This window comes from Podarcis vaucheri (assembly GCF_965113315.1).
Source record: "Podarcis vaucheri genome assembly, chromosome: 15".
NCBI classification, from domain to species: Eukaryota; Metazoa; Chordata; class Lepidosauria; order Squamata; family Lacertidae; genus Podarcis; species Podarcis vaucheri.
The window spans coordinates 35,000,304-35,020,364 of NC_138753.1; the positions used below are offsets into that span (position 1 = coordinate 35,000,304).

Sequence of the window (20,061 nt, forward strand, 5' to 3'; positions counted from 1 at the left end):
ATGGTTTAATCCTGTGTTGTGGGAAGAATGACTTCCTTTTGTCTGTCCTGAATATCCCACAATTTAGCTTCATTGGAGGATCCCTGGTTCTGCTATTAGGAAAGTTGGAAAAAAAACTGATGAGCCCAATGGGGGACTTCAAATGAAAATATTGCAATAAATAAACTGGATTGTGTACCGCCGCCCAACACACAACCTAAAGCAGGTCGCTCCAGTGGCCTAATCATGTTCACTGTGTCTTGTCTTGTCTTTTCTTTTCTTTAGAAATTGCTATTTGTTAAAAGAGAGAGAGTTGGAGTCTGCAACTCAGGCAAAGAAAGAGAAGCATAGGAAGGTGATAGGCAGAAAGGGCACGTGAAGTGAAGAAAATTAAAAGTGAATCCCATGTTCCCTGTTTAGGGAAGTTTTTAATGTTTGGTGTATTTTTTATATTTTGTTGGAAGCTGCCCAAAGTGGGCCGGGTATAAATAATAAATTATTATTATTATTATTATTATTATTATTATTATTATTATTATTATTATTACTACTACAGTATTACTATTACTGTTACTATTATTACTGAAAAGATGGAAGTGTTCTGCTGTATAACATAGCCTGTTTTGCAGCTGTTTTGCTCTTGACTTTTTACACCTAGGGAAGTAAAAAAGCAAAGCCGGCTCCGTGCGCATGGGAAAAAGAGACACATTTTGTACTTCCTCTAATTTTCCACCTGCGCATCTAATCTGAAGGCAGTGGGGGGGGCGGGGAGCATGAAGTCAGTGTCAGCAGTGTCAGTGCAAAGGGGACAGGTTGCATGAAATCAGCAAAGTGCAGGTTGGGTTGTTCATAAATGTGATGCTCTTGGGTTTTCCTTTAAAGCCAAAGGAGTCGATTTCGGCTAAACCCACCGACTAAACTGCGTTTAGGGGGCTCCGGGAAAGGGCTGCATATCGCAGGAGTTGGGTAGGAACACTGGAAAACTCCGGTCAGGGATTTTTCCACAGCAACTTGGCATTAAGTATGCGTTTTCTAAAAGAGAGAGAGAGAGAGAAAGAGAGCGGGAGAGAGCAAGTGAGAGTGTGAAATTCGTCATGGTTCAGAATTAATCCCAGCAGCTTGAAATAGAAGAGTCATCATCTGTGCTCATGGTGAGGTTGCTCCCCACTGGAAAATGATACAGCAGGCTAAAAATTCCTCTCTGCTGCCAGCTTTGTTGAAGGCAGCTTGCTAATGTTTTTCTCAAGTTGTTAATTACTCAGATTCGTGTTACAGAGAGAGAGAGGAATAAGTCGTCTCTGGGAGGGAAAAAAAGATGAATATTAAACCCCATGCTCAATTCTGGCTCCAGGGTGTTGGGGCTCATGTCTCCCCACTGCGACGCTAGAATTGGGCTGCCTCTACCCTGTCACATGCAAGATATTAGGTCCCAAAGGATCTAATATTACAACACTGGAATGAAGCATTTAAGCATAGTCTGCATTACTGATCGGGGCCAGGAATTTCGGGTGCTGCCTCCACCTCGCTCTCTGTTTCTCTTACCTTTGACTAGAAGCGGAGGCAGGGGGAGAGATTTTATTCAGTTTTCATTTAAAGGTGAACCTGCCCAAATTGCAATTTGCAAAACAACAGACAAACTGAAACATAGTAGTCATCCTTTGAAATGGGCACGTCTCCAAAGTTTGGAGTGCAGTTCTTCTCCAGCCAAGGAACGTGCTCAAAAATCCATATACTAGGGGGAAGTATGCATATATGAGTGAAAATAGCTTACCAAGTTGTGTTACATTAGGGGAAATCGCTTTACTATATAGTGCAGAATTACGTACAAACAGGTATATGAAAGGAGAAATTTGCACTGAAAGGCTGATGAGGACTTTTGAAAAGAAATGCAGTCTGATGTTGAAATGTGGAGAAGTGGACTTCAGACTGGAAAAGTGAGAGCCTGAGAAACCCAAATGGACAGATTGGTCCATTCCTACCTTTGACATGATATCTGGTGTGATTTGCATCATCGTGATTGCTCTGTTCCTTGGTATTTTGAGAGATGCAGTCTAGATGACGGTAGGGAAAAAGGAGATCCTTTCTGCTGCTTCTGGGGAAAATCTCAGTCAAGAAATACATAGACAGAGAACTAGCTTGGTTAGGAATGGCTGCAGTTCTCCCTGGCTAACAACAGCCTCCCATTTGCCAGGCATGAGAAAATCATGGCTCTCTTTCTCGCCATCGTTCCCCTCCCTTATTCCCCGACCTCATTGTGCCTCACACTAGGATGCTACGAGGAAAGGAGGAGTCAGCTTATCAGCCCCAGCTGGAGCAGAAACCTCATGCCAAGGAAGTGAGAAAGCAGAAGGGGGCTTTAATAATTCCACACTGGGGAAGCTACACAGGCATTTAAAACAAAAAAAGGATGCTGTTTTATCATCTGTTGGGAATCATATGAATTGAGGAGGCTCACGCAAACAGCATGAACTTGGAGGTCTCGTGATTCTCTTTTCTTTGGCTGTCCATCAATTACATTCTAATAGAGAGCTAGCTACCTGTGACTACACAAGAGTTGTCGACAGGCTCTCACAGCATCAGTTTGCCAGCTCCAGAAGCTGCAAGAACTTCCAAAATGGATGGGGAACTTGAGGCCTTCCAGATGTTGTTGGGCTCCCATCAGTCCCAGTGGTCAGGGATGAAGGGAGCTGTCGTCCAACAACATCTGGGAAGCAATAGGTTCCCTATCCCTGTTAAGGGAAAGAAGGATTTCAGGTGTTGCTTCTCTCACCTCTCCCAACTCTGGCAGAATTTTCTCAGCTATCCATCCATCCAATGTGTCTTGAATGAGCCCAGGTACCCTGTTCCGATAATATTGACTCTTCCATTGAGGTGGGGAAGAACCTCGGGTTTAGGAGGTGTTGCAACCAAGTTTAAAAATTTGGAATTTTGAAGCAATGGTAAGGTGTGCCTAAAATAAATTTAGCTTTCTAGTTCTTTGTGTAAACGTGATCTAAAGAGAAGTGAGCCTGACATCTTTAGGTTAGATCCTCTTCTGTATTCCCCAAGGGGCAGATGTTAGCTTGAAATGTGACTGATAAGAGCAGGCAGAACTTGAACAGAAAGGGGTAACAACCTAAAAGAAAAGAAAGCTGCTGTCCTAGGAAAATCAGAGTTAACTTGACCATTTGTTATGCTACCTGGGACTGATGGGAGTTGGATGTCAGCAACATCTGGAGTCCCCATCCCTGAATTGAAGGAAATGAATCTCTGAATATAACACAAAGATAATTCATCACTTAAAGGTGCCTACTCAAATAACTGAAAGAAAGGAATTGTACTAATCTCCAAGTCCTACTCATTATTAAAAAAGCAAAATATGGGTGTAATATATGCAATACACATCTGATTCTTCCTCACACAGGCACACACTTGGGTTAATCCTTCCCTATAGGAAACACTGGGACTTCACAAGAGCATTCAAGGCTGGGATTCCAGCCTTGTTATGTTTGATTTCCATTAAAATTTAAATAAGCATGTTTGTCTAGTGTGTTCATTCACAGAATTTTAAATTCACTCTGTACGTGCGTTCACATTGGACTCTGAATTTGGGTGTCACCCAAATAAGGGAAACAACTTACTTTCAGTATTGTACAGATGTTACATTGCAGGTCTCGGTTTAGGATGGGCAAACATAAAAACACAGTTGTGGAAATGTCATTTTGCAGTTGTGAGTCTCCATCTTCAGCACTTGAATTCCATGAGAAATTGAATCTGCAGTTTAAATTTCAGAGGACTGTATAGCTGCACAGTAGTTCATTCCGTATTATCAATTTCTCATCCTCATTGAAGTCTTGATAGTATTTTGTGTGCATACTTTTCTCACAGTTGCACTGCCTCATGGTGGGGGTGGGGGTGTTGTTGTTGTTTAAAATCTGTATATGGTGCATCTTGTGCATCATATTTCAGGGAAGGGCCCTGGTTCCAATCTCTAGCATCACCATTTAGGGCTGGGAAATACTTCCTTTAAGAAATCCTGGATAGCTGCTACCAGTTCCTGTAGACAGTGCAGTCAGTACGGGACAAAGGTTCTGACTTGGTATAATCTATGCTTATATATGTTTATATCTATATATAGTATATTGTTGTGTTTGATCAGAAGAATGACGACAGTTTGGCATTCAGTATCTAAAGTAGCGTAAGAAAATAGGTGATTGAATTTTAATACAGTGCGGTGCAAAAGGTCTGAAATTTTGCGTGAATGCACATTATTTGCAAGAATACAGCATATTGGTTCATGTAAGCACAACGCCTAAATAAATTTTGTTGAAAAGATGTACATTTTGGAAGGGCTGGGAGAAATTTCATGTCAAGTTTACAAGTGCAGAGCCACAATCTTCAGTCTGAAATCTATAATAAATATTATTTATAAAGTGCCCTGGGGAGCCCAGAGCACTCCACATACATTATCTGACTGTAATTCTTACAACGATCCAGTAAGGTAGACAAATATTGTTCCCATGCTGCAAATAGACTGAGAGCGAGAGGCTTGTCTAAGGTCATCTAGTAGCTTCCTGGATTTCCCAGTCCTAGCAAGCCTTTTTAGGGAATTAGATATATTGCTTCCATGCACTCACTCATCCTTCCCTCCTCCACCACACTGAAAGAATCCATTTCAGAACCAGAGACTGCACAAGCCTTCACAGCTGGATTCCAGCTTCCTGTGGGAAGCAGGAGAAGGATGATTTGCCCCTGTCTAAAACAACCTTTACTTTCCTTCCAGTCACATGCTGTTATATCACCAAACGGAGATCAGTTTAGAAGATGTGGTCCCTGTTCACTGCTAGCTGTCCCTTATAAACCCCTGCCTCGACTGTGCACCATTTTTTTCCTTTTCTTTTTTTATTAAATCATTTTTATTAAGTTTTCCATTTTAACAATCCAATCAAATCACATTAAATATTCCAAATTATACTTCTACATATCAAATAATCCAAATATTCTGCCAAATTATAAATTTTTTATTGGGACTTCCCAATAAAGCTCTGATCATCTCATATATATACTGCTTTTCATAGTCATTTCCAATAGTTCCTTTAAATCTTCCTGTTGTTAGCCTCATTCTTTCACGGCCTCTGAGTTGTTCCCACAAGCGAGTTGAAGTAAACAATGATATGTTTCTGTGTGAATTTTATGATTGTGCACCATTTTTCATTTGTGGGGGAAGTCTTGCTAAACCATTGTTACTGTGAGTCGCTGAAGTTGTTGTCAGGGTCGAGCTTTTCCTTCCTCAGGACCTCTGGAAGTTAAAATCCCTGAGTGGAAGAAAATAGATAAACCAATTTTTCCCCCTAGCACACATGTCTGCATGTGACTTCTTGCCCACGAACATTCAGGCACTCTGCCTCCCATCTCTCCCACGACAACTGGCGAGGTATATTTTTAACTGTTGAGAGGAACATGGGGCAAACACCTGACTGGCCTTTAGAGCAGTGCCAAGAAGAAAAGGAGGGGAAGGCAGCAGCGAAACTCCAGCTGCGCAGAAATACAACTGCAACAGAGCACTTTGGGAATACACAGGGCTTTGTTTTACAGTGCCTCTGATGTAGAGCTTGCTGTGATGCATCTACAGTACTGATTTTCAAACAGAGAAAGGGCCATCGTTCAGTGAGAGTGCACCTGCTTCTCATGCAGAATGTCCCAGGTTCAAACCCCAGCATCTGTTTAAAAGGTTCATGTAGCTCTTGATGAGCATCTTAAAAAGTAGAGACATCACCTTGCCAACAAAGGTCCGTATAGTTAAAGCTGTGGTTTTCCCAGTAGTGATGTATGGAAGTGAAAGCTGGACCATAAAGAAAGCTGATCACCGAAGAATTGATGCTTTTGAATTATGGTGCTGGAGGAGACTCTTGAAAGTCCCATGGACTGCAAGAAGATCAAACCTATCCATTCGGAAGGAAATCAGCCCTGAGTGCTCACTGGAAGGACAGATCCTGAAGCTGAGGCTCCAGTACTTTGGCCACTTCATGAGAAGAGAAGACTCCCTGGAAAAGACCCTGATGTTGGGAAAGATGGAGGGCACAAGGAGAAGGGGACGACAGAGGACAAGATGGTTGGATAGTGTTCTCGAAGCTACCAGCATGAGTTTGACCAAACTGCGGAGGCAGTGGAAGACAGGAGTGCCTGGCGTGCTCTGGTCCAGGGGGTCACGAAGAGTCGGATACGGCTAAACGACTAAACAACAACAACAGCTCTTGATGAGGAAAGCCTCCTACATTCTGAGTGTTAGGCCACATGCTTTGCATGCCGAAGATCCCAGGTCCCATTCTTGGCAGTCTGGAAAACCCTGGGGTGATGCCACCAGTGTCAAGGCTGGAAGATTCAGGACAGATAGAAGAAAGGACTTCTTCACATACCGCAAAGTTAAACTATGACTATAAAAGAGTATTGGATAAATTGATGGACGCTTCAATGCTTCTGAATGTTGCTGGAAACCACAGGAAGGGAGGGTGCTTTTGTGTTCGAATCCTGCTTGCTGGTTTCCCACAGGCATCCAGTTGGCCCCGGTGAGAACAGGATGCTGGACTAGATAGGCCTGATCCAGCAGACTCGTCTCATGCTACGCCTCTTCCAACCGGAGTCCTCCAGATGGTTTTGTCTACGGCTCCCCAGCCATCATGGCCAATTTTTAGTTGCGATGGAAGGAAGATCTGGAGAGCAGCAGTTTGTGGCTGACATGTGTAGACGCTGAGTTAGATGGAACGATGGTTTGGCTCAGTCTTAATCAACCTCCTGTGTTTATAAATTGCACCCTAGGGAACACTGGAGTTCCTTGGGAGCTTATATGGGGTTCCTAAATGAGGAAATCAGCAAGAGTAGAGAAGTGTACCAGAAAAAAATCAGCTTTCCTCCATTTTATACACCGCTGCCAATCTTGAGTCCTGGTCTGCGGAAAAGGTGGGTTTTAATAGTGCTATTTTTCTGGGGAAAGAGGTGCTGGGACTCCCCATGAATGCTTCCCTTGTTATCTTATAATGGCAATGGAGCCCCCCTGAGAGGTGCTGGAACTGAGTCCTGGCTGGGAGAAAAGCCCTGGATATAAACAAATAAATAATCTTCCTAGGGATGGGGACCCTCAAACCCAGGTGACCAGTGTACCCCATCAGACCACTCTATGTGGGCCTTGGGGCTCTCCCTGGGACACACCCCTTCCTAAGCCACACCCCTCACCAGCTGTGCTTTGAGTGTTTTTGCCTGGCTGGAATTTGTCCTTGAATTCTGATCATGCTTCTTTCTTGCCTGGATAGAGGGGGGGGGGGTTGAGAGTAAAGAAAATAGCTTCCTGTACAAAGATGAAATCCGCATCCATTTCTCTGCCTTTTTTGCCTCTGGCTTTGCCCTTCTCTGGCATGTGGCCCCTGGAAAGTTGCCCAGAACAGAATATGGCCCTCAGATTGAGAAGGGCTTCCTCCGAAACAATTTTTCAAAAGTGTGGATCTCTGACAAAAATATAAGAGCTTCTTCAAAGTTCATTAGATGCCATCTACACTACACTAGAGGGGACGCGGGTGGCGCTGTGGGTAAAACCTCAGCGCCTAGGACTTGCCGATTACACGGTCGGCGGTTCGAATCCCTGCAGTGGGGTGTGCTCCCGTCGTTCAGTCTGAGTGCCTGCCAACCTAGCAGTTCGAAAGCACCTCCGGGTGCAAGTAGATAAATAGGGGCCGCTTACCAGCGGGAAGGTAAACGGTGTTCCGTGTGCTGCGCTGGCTCGCCAAATGCAGCTTGTCACGCTGGCCACGTGACCCGGAAGTGTCTGCGGATAGCGCTGGCTCCCGGCCTATAGAGTGAGATGAGCGCACAACCCTAGAGTCTGGCAAGACTGGCCCGTACGGGCAGGGGTACCTTTACCTTTACCTTACACTATACTTTTAAAGTACATTTAACGACATGGCTTCCTTGCAAGAATCCTGTGAACTGTAGTTTGTTATGGATTCTGGGAATTGCAGCTATGTGGGGTGAACTATAGTACCCATGTTTCTTGCGGGGAAGCAACGTATATGATCTTGGTGAGAACACAGCTGCAAAGTGAAAGTAAAGAGCAGAGTAGGTATTAGATTGTAAACCACTTTAAACTTTTTAAATGATATTGTGGCATATAAATATTTCCATAAATAGATCCTTCAGCAATATGAAATAAACGGCTCAGGCGTTGGTATGAGAATGGGAATTTTAACAGTTGAACACAGTCAAGTTTATTTATAAGCCCCTCTATGGCAATTTCTGCATTCAAAATTGGTTTGCCGCAACAGCAGCATCAGATGGAAGCTCATTGCCAAATTTATTGGTTTGTTTGTTTATAAACCACATCGCAACAAAACATAGGAAGCTGGGGGGGGGGGTTGTATTGAGTCAGACCATTGGTTCATCTACCTCAATATTTCCAACACTAACTGGCAGCTGCTCTCCAGGGTGCCAGACAGAAGTCTTTCCCAGTGCAACGGAGACATGGTGTGGATTGAACCCAGTGTCTTCTGTGTATGTACCACAACATTGCTATTCTCTTTTCGGGGTGGGGATTATGGGCGGGGTAGAATAAAATGCAAAACATTACAAACTAAAGACAATAAAGCCCGTTCTACAGTTCTACTGTTATACAATGAGAAGTTCATAAAATGCCTGGGTCACATTTCAGGGAAAGCATTAGTTGTCATTCCATAAAATTACTTGGTGAGGCTTCGGGGAAAGACGTGGCAGCGAATTGATAGAATCAGGCATTTCCAGTTGCTATACCGTTTGTGAGTAAGACATAATAGTTATTGTCTAGCTTCCTGACTCGTGTGCCCGATAAGCCTTTTTTAGGAAAATCATTAAGACTTAAAACCACAGACTACAGTGGTACCTCTGGCTGCGAACGTAATCCTTCCCGGAGGCCCGTTTGCAACATGAAAAGAGCGCAACCTGCAGTGGCGCGTCTGCGCATGTGCGGGTTGTGATTTGCCGCTTCTGCGCATGCGCGAGCGGCAAAACCCGGGAGTAACCCTTTCCAGTACTTCTGGGTCACTGCGGGATGTAACCTGAAAGAACGTAACATGAAGCAAACATAACATGAGGTATGACTGTATTTAAATAACTGATACAATATTCAGTTCATTGTGCTAGAACAAGGGTTGTCAATATTTTGGAGGGGGTGAGCACATTTGGGGATTTGAGAGTGCTGTGGGTGCCAGTCACAAAATGGCTGCCGTGGGGGCGCTGCACGTCTCAAAATGGTTGCCGTTGTGTGCAGCACAATGACTTCAATGTAGGGGAGGCTGAGACAGTGCAAACTGGAACTGAGCAGGAAGAGTTAACAGTCTCTGGTGTATTGAGGGTTTATGAGGCGATATTTACTTTATCAGGTGCTATAGGTTGTATTAGTGGCTGCACTGATGCCCGCAGGCACCCTGTTGGTGACCGGTGCACTAGAAAAACCAACAGCGCTCTGAGAACAGTACTAAATAGAGAGTCACAATTACAAGCAGGTCCCTATTTTCAACTGCAGGGTCTGGATTGGGCCAAGTGGCCCTGAGATGAACCAGCAAAACATTCCTGGGGGTCTGGAATAGTGAGCCAGGCTGAAAATAAAAGTCTTCTTCAGGATCTCAGCACTGTAAAAAAAAAAATGCATGGAAAGTTCAGAGGAAAAAAATAAATTAAAAATCTGCTCCCAACGTGTTTGTGCTGGGTTGTTTGCTCAGACTTTCCTGGGTGTGTGTGTGTGTGTGTGGTTGTTTTTTTCTGGGCGCTTGATGCTTGTTTACTTGTGCGCCAAGCAACGACGTTGAGAAAGTAATGCCACGCCGTATGGGTTTACTCAGATAAGGCAAATATTTAATCAGCGACAAAAAAGTGTTAATTGAATGGTGACCTCTTATCCCAAACAATGACAAGAATGTCTTCTTTAATAATTGAATAATTCTATTCTGCATCATTTGCTTTGGGGCTTTCCCAACGCTGCAAGCTGTATACCGATAGTGCCGCCAGCTCACGGAGGAGAATTTCTCGCTGTATATTTAGCTCGCCTCGGCAAGAGGCGCATCTCGCCGGCAAGGCCGGTGGCAGCCAAAAGGAGCAGATGGCTTGCACAATGGACTAAGCAAGCCTCAAAGCTGAGTCACGAGTGCCATATTGTGGGGACACAGTGGAAGTCAGAGGAATAAGAAGGGTGTGTTTTTTTTAAGCAGCAATGTGCCACAAAAGTTGCCCTTTCAGTAAACGTGTAATGGCTTTGGTTTCCTGGAGGGCAAACTTTCTTCTCTCTCTTTCAAGCATTTATATCCTGACTTCCCAACCAACATAAGTTTCTGAGGCAGCTTTGAATGAAAGCCAAAAGCCAATATCATCCTATGTCATGCAGTGGAGCCTTTTTTTGCCTCTTCCTTCTCTTCCCTAGCTTGCTTTCTTTCTTTCTTTCTTTCTTTCTTTCTTTCTTTCTTTCTTTCTTTCTTTCTTTCTTTCTTTCTTTCTTTCTCATCCTTCCTTTGTGCAGCAAAGTAATTTTAGACCCTGAGCTTACAGGAAGTGGGGTGGCTTTAGACTGCCTTGTATACTACATCAGTTGTGAGGCATACAATTAACATTTCTCTTTCATTATTTAAAACTCTGTCTGCATACCTGATACGTTAGCATAGGTAGGCAAACTAAGGCCCGGGGGCCGAATCCAGCCCAATCGCCTTCTAAATCTGGTCCACGGACGGTCCGTGAATCAGCGTGTTTTTACATGAGTAGAATGTGTCCTTTTATTTAAAATGCATCTCTGGGTTATTTGTGGGGCCTGCCTGGTGTTTTTACATGAGTAGAAAGTGTGCTTTTATTTAAAATGCATCTCTGGGTTATTTGTGAGGTATGGGAATTCGTTCATTTTTTATTTATTTTTCAAAATACAGTCCGGCCCCCCACAAGGTCTGAGGGACAGTGGACTGGCCTGCTGCTGAAAAAGTTTGCTGACCCCTGCGTTAGAGCCACAAAGCCACAACAAAAAAGTTCTCCACCCATTATGTAAACCTAAGAGCCTACTGGATCAGGCCAATGACCCAGCTAGTCACTGCTCTCACAGTGCGCAACCAGATGCCCATGCAAAACTCACAAGAGCCCTTTCGCCTCCTATGGCTGCCAGCAACTGATTTTCGGAAGCATTTCTGCATCCAGCTGTGAAGGTGAAGGATGGCAGAAGATTCCCTCCGTGAATTTATCTAATCCTCTTTACAGCCATCAAATTTAGTGGCTACTGTTAGTGCAAGAATTTCCACTTGCACAGCAGATATCCCCTCCTGCCCGTCACACACAAGAATTTATGTTTACACAACAGAACTCCCCCCCCTCCCACATGCGTCCTGAGACCTCCCCACATCTTATCCAGAGGATTGGGGGAACCCCCAAAACAAATTTAGGGGGTGAGAGGGAGGTTCTGTTGCCTGAGGGTAACATGAGACACTTGACTGTACTTTGGTTATTAGCCTGTCTGAGCACGAGAGTTTTCATGTTTTAAAAACTCACTTAAAGCATTATGACTACTGGAATAAAATGGTGTTTGCTTCTGCTGCCCTGATAGTAAACACATTTCCTTGTGGGGAAGTGTATTTTGTTGTAGACAAATTTTAAAATGCATCCTTTCATGAAAATAACAAACGAAAATGCTTTCTATTGGGAAAATTGCTTGCAGAAATGTATACATTGCTCAAAACTGCATAAAAATGTGTTTATTGGGAGAAATTCACAGTAACATGCTGTCAAATTTTCGTGAGGATTAAAAAAGGAATTCAAATTGCTGAAATGCCTGAAATGTGGAGACTTGGATTTAAGCCTGGAAAAATGAAAAACGAAAGAGAAAATAAAATTGACAGAATCGTCCACCTCTAGCAACAACTAGCATCAGCTTCAATGGGTCAGTCAGCGTTCACCTGCCAATTTCTGATGTTGGACCTGTTTGACATTGTCTGTGTCATATGTTACCCCTGATTTGACACTGAGGTGCAGAACCCTAGACTTTGGCCCAGATGTCCAGTCCTAGCTGTACTTCTGCTATTTTTGTTGGTCTGTATAAAATACAGTGATAAGCAGAGGGCGGGAGCAAGGACAGGAAAGGGAGGACAGTGACTGAGTCAGAAAGAAGGGTGGGAGGGATTAGATGATTTTTCATAAAACTATTAAACTTGCAGCTGTTGGCAATAAAAACAAAAGTGATCCATTGCAAAATAAGCCACAACTGGTAAGTTATGCACAGAAAACACTCCCAGAAGCTTGGGCAAATAAAGGAGGAAGACTTTAATCAGTGCCTTGAAGGTAACACTGTAGGGGCCAAACAATCATGTTCTAAACTCCAGGTGCCACCACAGAGAAGGCCCTGTCCCCAGGAGCCACTGGCCTCACTGCATCTCAATTCTGAAGGCAATGACACCCAGAGCAGGGCTTCGGCTGAATATCTTAGCAAGGAAATAAGCCATATGGCTTAGTCGGCAGGTAATAAACCCCAGTCTGCAATCAGTCATGAGCTTTCCATGGTCGCACCATGCAAGCACAGAAACTGGTACTGTTGCACGTTGTTCAACCTCAGGAAAATATCAGTGTTGTTGAAAGAAAGAAAGAAAGAAAGAAAGAAAGAAAGAAAGAAAGAAAGAGAGAGAGAGAGAGTCTCTAGACCTTAAAACTGCAGACATAGACTGCAGACATAGACATAGGCAATACCTGATTAAATTTCAAAAGCCAGAATGGGTCTTCTGACCATTAGGACCAAAATGTGGGTATTCTTCATAGCTCCTTTCTATTGCTCGCAAAAGCAGAACAAAGTACACTATGTAAATATATTCAGGTGACCCTCATTTACATAAGTTATATACATTACAGAATTTGGGTTGCCTCGATGCAGAATGTGAGAGCCAGTACAGTATGTTGGACTACGAATCTGGAAAATCCAAATTCAAATCTCTGCCAAGACGTGACGTTCGCTGAATGACTTTGGGTCAATCGCCGTCTGCCAGCCTAAGCTCCCTCACAGGATTGTTGTGAGGATAAATTGTGGGAGAGGAAGAGCTCCTTGGAGGAAGAAAGTGATAAAATAAAACGCAAGCCCTCCGTTTAAGTTTCCAGGCCTGACCTTGGAGACTTGCATCAGCTTAAAACTAGTGTGGGAGTCAGCAATACCTAATGGAGGACAAGTACTATTTAGGGGAATGTAGATAAGGCAGTAATATTTTATCCCTTATTAATTAATCTGGAATAGCTACCATTTTTCATAGTTCAGCGACTCAGGGTTGCTAATTCAGATTAGAATCTTCACTCCCCACAAATTAGGAACCCCTAATGGCGTGAAAAGGAGTTAGGTTCAAGGAATTAAACTGAATCTGCCTCCTGTACTGTAGATTCCTTTTCAATGCACATTTCTCTACTCTTTCTTTCTTAACTCCTCTCTCAAAATAGTAAATGTAGCATCTGGATTCGTGATTATCATTTGACCTTGTTCACCGCTAGCATCTTTAACTAAGCTCTTAAAACTACAAGAGATGCTTGGCCTGCCAAACACAACGGATTTACTGTTTCAGTAAATGGAAGGACAAATGTGTTGCAACACATTCATTCAATAGGTTTTTATTTTCCATGAGTTTGCTGCTGGAGCAGCTTGATTCAGAGGGATAGAAATGGAAATAAGGCAACTTTGTGGAGGTGGCCCTGCAAGCATGAGGCAAAAGGAGGTGATCACCCAAGAAAGAAATTTGGGGTGAAGTAAAAGGGGGCAGCAAAGGGGCAAAGGAGAGAGCTATGACCCATCATGGGGCAAATCGTGTCCTCCATCATGGAGGGCACGTGTTGCGGTGAGATCACCATAAACTGCCTCCCTGTGGTGGGGCGGGACCTTTTGGATGGCCACAACACCCCATTGATTGCCCCTGGTTCCTAGGGCAGAGATTTGACTAATTGGGATGGCTATGTTCTGAAATGCTTTTTTTTTTTTTTTACTGGAGAGGATGAGGGCTGAATCTGGGACCTTATGCAAGCAAAGCATTTGTTCTGCCACAGAGTTATGTGCATGCAAACAATCACTGTGCCCCCATCAACAGGGGACATTTCTACAGATTTCTGAAACCATTACAGACCTTCCTGCAGTCCTACTCCAACCTGGTACTCTCCGGTTTTTGACTGCCCCTACATGAACCTACCCGGACAATGAGTTCATCACCTGAGGCTCTTATTTGTGTGTCCCTTCCAGGGGTGTTGTAGAGGGTGTCAATGCGTGGCCGGGCCCTCTTAGTGGTGGCTCCTTGCCTGTGGAATGCTTTCCCCAGAGAGATGTGCCTGACATTGTCAATGTTTAGGTGCCAGGTGAAAACATTTTTATTTACCCACACATTTTGCTCACAATTGGTGTTCATCTTTTCATTTTTCATTCATCCTTTGTATGTTATGGCACGCTGAGCATTTTTAGTTTTTTTTAATCTTTTGATGTACAGTGGTACCTCGGGTTACATACACTTCAGATTACATATGCTTCAGGTTAAGAACTTTGCTTCAGGATGAGAACAGGAATCATGCTCCAGCAGCGCAGCAACAGCGGGAGGCCCCATTAGCTAAAGTGGTGCTTCAGGTTAAGAACAGTTTCAGGTTAAGAACAGACCTCCAGAATGAATTAAGTACTTAACCCGAGGTACCACTGTATTTTAATTTGGTATTTGTACTTTTAAAAAATTGTAAGTCGCTTTGAGACTTTTTTGGGGGGGGTAGCAAGTGGCAAACAAAGATAAGTAAATAAATAAATAAATAATAATATTTATTACATTTCTAGCTTGCATTTTCTCCCACAGTAACACAGGGGCAAACATCACAATAACAAAACAATGCAATTTAAAATGAAATGAAAAATGTATTTAAATCATTTAAGAACATGTAAAAATACTAATAACATTTCAAAACTTTTAAACTTAAATCATATACCCTCACAGCTAATGACTTCAGGGTTGCCAGAAACAGTATATTTCAGCCATCAAATGCCTGGGTGAACAGGAATGTGTTTTTTAAAAATCCCCCCGAATTTTAAAAACAAGGTAGATAGATACACCTAGCAGGGAGAGCATTCTACAAATGGGGAGTCACCACCAAGAAGACCCTGTCACGGTCAACGCCAACCAGGCTGCACCCAGATTATACATGCCATCTATAATGCAGCTGTTTGTGGGGCGGACGTCTTCTTCATTCTCATCCGCAGAGTTCTGTGGTGTCTTCAGAGTTGAAGTGCAGCAGAGGCCTGTGATGGGCACCGTGTGTTTTAAGCTCCTCTCTTTCAATCTCTCTGTCTGTCTCTAGGATATGCTGCAGAATTCTCCTAACTCAATGACTGCAGTATCCGGCAACCCCCAAGGAATCGTGGTGCCCGCATCAGCACTGCAGCAGGGGAACATCTCCATGACAACAGTCAACTCACAAGTTGTGTCAGGTGGGAGGCGTGGAGCGTACGTCTGACCATGTTAGTCGCGTCTTTTGCATGCTTGGTATTTTTAAACTCCCTCAGATAGTTAGCTTTGAATTGTGCATAATCGTGAGGAAAACCTGGGGAAACTGGCTGCGTAAAAAAAACACACCTCTCATTGCACTCTCCATTCCCCTCTTAAAAGCCACCACCATTCACCCACAGACCCACACTGATGTCTCTCTCACATAAATACAGAACTTCTAACACACAAATCACTCACCATGCATTGTTGGGCTTTTTTGTAATATTTCGAGGGGTTTTGAAGCCCTAAACAGCCTCGGCCCATTTACCTGAAGGAGCGTATCCACCCCCACCGTTCAGCCCAGACACTGATGTCCAGCGCCGAGGGCCTTCTGGCGGTTCCCTCACTGTGAGAAGTGAGGTTGCCGGGAACCAGGCAGAGGGTCTCCTCAGTATTGGTGGCCACCCTGTGGAACACCCTCCCATCAGATGTCAAGGAAATAAACAACTATCTGACTTTTAGAAGACATCTGAAGGCAGCCCTGTTTAAGGAAGTTTTTAATATCTGATGTTTTATTGTGTTTTTAATATTCTATTGGGAGCTGTCCCGAGTGGCTGGAGAAACCCAGCCAGATGGGCGGCGTATAAATAAATTATTATTATTATTATTATTATTATTATTATTATTATTACTACTACTACTTTCTGTCTGTCAGTGGAGGGCCACAGCTCAGTGGTAGAGCATCTGCTCTGCATGCAGAACGTCCCAGGTTCAATGCCTGGCTTTTCCATACAGGGCGGAGAGGTACTCCCTGCCCAAAACACTAAAGACCTACTGCCAGTCAGTGTAGACAGTAGTGAGCTAGATGGACCAGCGGTCCTAGTAAAGATTCCCAGAAAATGGTCTCGTCTGGTCTCCTTCCACCGTTTCTTGAGGATGTCGGCACGTCTGTTAGAACCATGCCTCCATGAAACCCCTGAATTCCATATGCACCCAAGGGTTATGATGAATGAGGTGAGCAAACAGGTAGAATGTCTTCCGGTGGCAAATCAGACCCTTCCCACTGTCGGCGGCTGGCATCCTTGTGGAGCGTTGCCTGCTCTTCCCCCTCTCCTCCCACCCCACTATTTAATTTTTTTCCACATCACCCTAAAGCAACATTAAGGTACTTTGTGGGACTGTGGGAAGTTTAAAATGGCTTCCCAGTCCCAGAGTCATTGCCGGTTACCAAGGGAAGGTTTAGGAGGTTGGCGCAGTGGAGGTACAGTGGCAGGAATGGTGGTTTGGCTCTGCCACTGCGTCCATGCCACACCAGCCTCCCTGCCACTTTGCCCCTCTCCCTCCCGGTAACCCACAGTGACCCCAGAATTTGGAAACCAGGTAAGTAGTGTCACTGTGGCCTGACAGGTATCAGGCAGCATTCCAGGGCCTGGAAATGACTCTGATTCAAATCAAGTCAATGTGTGGGATGGGATCGTTCCCATTGTCCCCTCCGTGTGCTATTTCCCTGCAATAAGAGAGAGTACAGATTGCAGAGAGAATCCAGTTTGCACATGGATAGACCCTGTGCAGGCTCTGTTTGTGCTTCCCCCTCCCTTGTCCACACATTGACTTTACCTGAATTGCCATCTGAATGGGGCTAGTGGGCAATTGTTATTCAAGAAGCATTCTCTTGTCAGGAGAGTGGCACAGGGGCCTCACTTTCGATCCTTGCTATACTCCTTCCCGGCATGAAAATGATGGATCGGGATCAGGCCTTTTGCTTTGTCATTGAGACCAAATCAGATTTACACACACACACTCTCTCTTCCTGCTGAAATGTCACAGCATTCCTGTATCTGCAGCAGATTATTCTTCCCAGTCCCATCTCATCCCATCCCACCTAGTGGCAGAGCATCTCCTTTGCATCCAGAAGCTCTACGGTTCAATCCCTGGCATCTCCAGGCAGGGCTGATTGAGACCCCTGCCTGAAATCCTGGAAAGCTTCTGCAAGTCAAGATAAACAAGCGATAGACGCACCGATGGTCTCACTCGACACGGCAGCTTCCTTTGTTCCAGAGCATGGACTCTGGCAATTTGCAGAGTCTCCCTTCCCCGTCTAAAAGTGTTACAACTTTCTTCTCTGTTCCTATCAAAATGAAGCAAAATTCAGATCAATCAGTTTAAATGTCCTGGAAATTATTTAATAATCATAATAATAATTTATTATTTATACCTCACCCATCTGACCGGGCCTCTCCAGCCACTCTGGGCAGCTTCCAACAGAATATTAAAATACAATAATCTATTCAACATTAAAAGCTTCCCTAAACAGGGCTGCCTTCAGATGTCTTCTAAAAGTCTGGTAGTTGTTTTTCTCTTTGACATCTGGTGGGAGGGCGTTCCACAGGGCAGGTGCCACTACCGAAAAGGCCCTCTGCCTGGTTCCCTGTAACTTGGCTTCTCACAGGGAGGGATCCGCCAGAAGGCCCTCGGCGCTGGACCTCAGTTTCTGGGCAGAATGATGGGGGTAGAGACACATTCACCTCCCTGAATTTTTTTATTATTATTGATTAATTTGTATTTGTATATTATGTGAGGTAGGTTAGGCTAAGACACGACGACTGACCTAAGGTCACCCAATGAGTTTCATGGCTAAGTAGGGATTTGAACCCTGGTCTCCCAGGCCCTAGTCCAACAAGCTTACCATTACACTACACTGGCTTAGTCTGCGGTGGATATGTGTTCATATTACTTTCACCACACTAGCAGTGCAATCCTATGCATGTCTGCTGAGAAGTTAATTCCACTGAGTACAGCAGAGCTCAGTAAGTGTGTGTGTCCATAGGACTGTAGCCTTAGAATGATACATCTCCCTTCATCTTCACCTGAGCCAGGAAACCTGTGGCCCTCAAGATGTTGTTCAACTACAGTACACATCATCCCTAACCATTGATCATGATGCAAGCTGGAGATCAATACCGTATGAAGGGTCTCTGGTTTCCCTTTCCTACCTTAAAGCCTTTATGTCTGTCTTCATCCTTAAACTGTCTCTTTTTAAAAAAATAATTCTAAGAAAGAACATAAGTGAATCAGACAAAATAAAGTTCCTTAGTTCCAAAGAAGACCAGAAAATGCAATAAGCTAAACTGAGCACTGCCATCTATTAAGACACATTGTCATAGAATGAACAAAACAACAACAAACAGGCTGATTTGAGAAATGCTATACCAAAGTATTGTTCATATAAGAAATAAGTGTAAAGCATCTGTCAATCAATATATGAGTCTGATTGTGTTTGTCCATCAAATGCCTGTATTTGTTCAGTCAATTTCTCCATCAAGGCTAAATCCTAAATCCTTCTGTGTCCATTGAGGAGCAAATTCTTACTGGTTTGCTAAAAAGAGCAAACAAAAAAAAAAGTTCCCTGTGACATTTGTCTTTACCCTCCAAATGTCTTCTTATGGGGGATACTGCAAGAAAAGTTTTGTGGCTTTAGCAGGGTGGAAATGATTCTGTTTATTTTTTCTCATGTCTCTCTGGAAATATACTAAATCCAAATAATGGCTTTAGATCCATTATGTTTTGGCTGGTCCTGATTTCTAAGACCACTGGACAGCCTATGGGATCTTTCAGGTGAAGATGTCTGTGGGGATCTCTTCCGATACAGGTTTCCCCCACTGAACTTTTGATTCAAATGCATGAGGCTGGTTGAAACTTCTTCTCTTTTCTGTTCTGCCGATAGATTTCAGCTGTCTTCCTAAAATTCTGCTGTGAAATCCTGTCTCTTTGCCAGGTGGAGCCCTTTACCAGCCTGTAACTATGGTAACGTCTCAGGGCCAGGTGGTAACCCAAGCAATCCCACAGGGAGCCATTCAGATCCAGAACGCGCAGGTAAGACCAACTGCCTAAGAGAACTGGGGAACCAAAGAGGGTGAGGAGATCACTTAGGATCTGGTTTGTTTTGAAGCATTCAAAACGGAAGTCAGTCTAAGACTTCGCAGATCTGGATCTATCCTCTCAAAGAGGAGAATGTGGCATAAGATCCATAAAGGGTGGTATGAAGCTGCCACATTCAAAGCAGGGCTGCCTTTCCTGGCAGAGGATCTTCTTCCACTGAATATATGTAGAAAATGTTGTTTTGGAATATGGATCCTTGGATAGGTACGCGGGTGGCACTGTTGTCCAAACCACTGAGCCTCTTGGGTTTGCCAATTGGAAGGTTGGCAGTTCGAATCCTTGCGACGGAGTAAGCTCCCATTGCTCTGTCCCAGCTCCTGCCAGCCTAGGGGTTCGAAAGCAGGCCAGTGCAAGTAGATAAATAGGTGCCACCACGGCGGGAAGGTAAACGGTGTTTCCGTGTGCTGCTCTGGTTCACCAGAAGTGACTCAGTCATGCTGGCTACATGACCCGGAAGCTGTTTATTGGCTCCCTCGGCCAATAAAGCGAGATGAGCGCTGCAACCCCAGAGTCGGTCACGACTGGACCTAATGGTCAGGGGTCCCTTTACCTTACCTTTAACCCTGCAGGGGCCCTTTACTTTTTTAACCTACCTTGGCTAGGCCCAGGCCTGCATAGCTTTAGCAAGATGGTGGCCTCATATGCCTTCAAAGTATAATTTGTAACTCCCCATTATGGAAGGGAAGCAAGAATGCTGTGC

The 20,061-nt window shown here is 44.1% G+C and overlaps 1 protein-coding gene across 8 annotated transcripts in view; it reads left to right on the plus strand.

Annotated features, from left to right (window-relative positions):
* Positions 1-20,061, plus strand: part of PKNOX2 (PBX/knotted 1 homeobox 2) — a 456,445-nt gene that overhangs the window by 409,050 nt on the left and 27,334 nt on the right. For all 8 annotated transcript variants that reach the window (XM_082200515.1, XM_082200522.1, XM_082200517.1 and 5 more), the window contains 2 exons: positions 15,295-15,424; positions 19,198-19,295. In XM_082200515.1, coding sequence (XP_082056641.1) covers positions 15,295-15,424; positions 19,198-19,295 — 228 coding nt within the window. The remainder of the gene's footprint in view (positions 1-15,294; positions 15,425-19,197; positions 19,296-20,061) is intronic.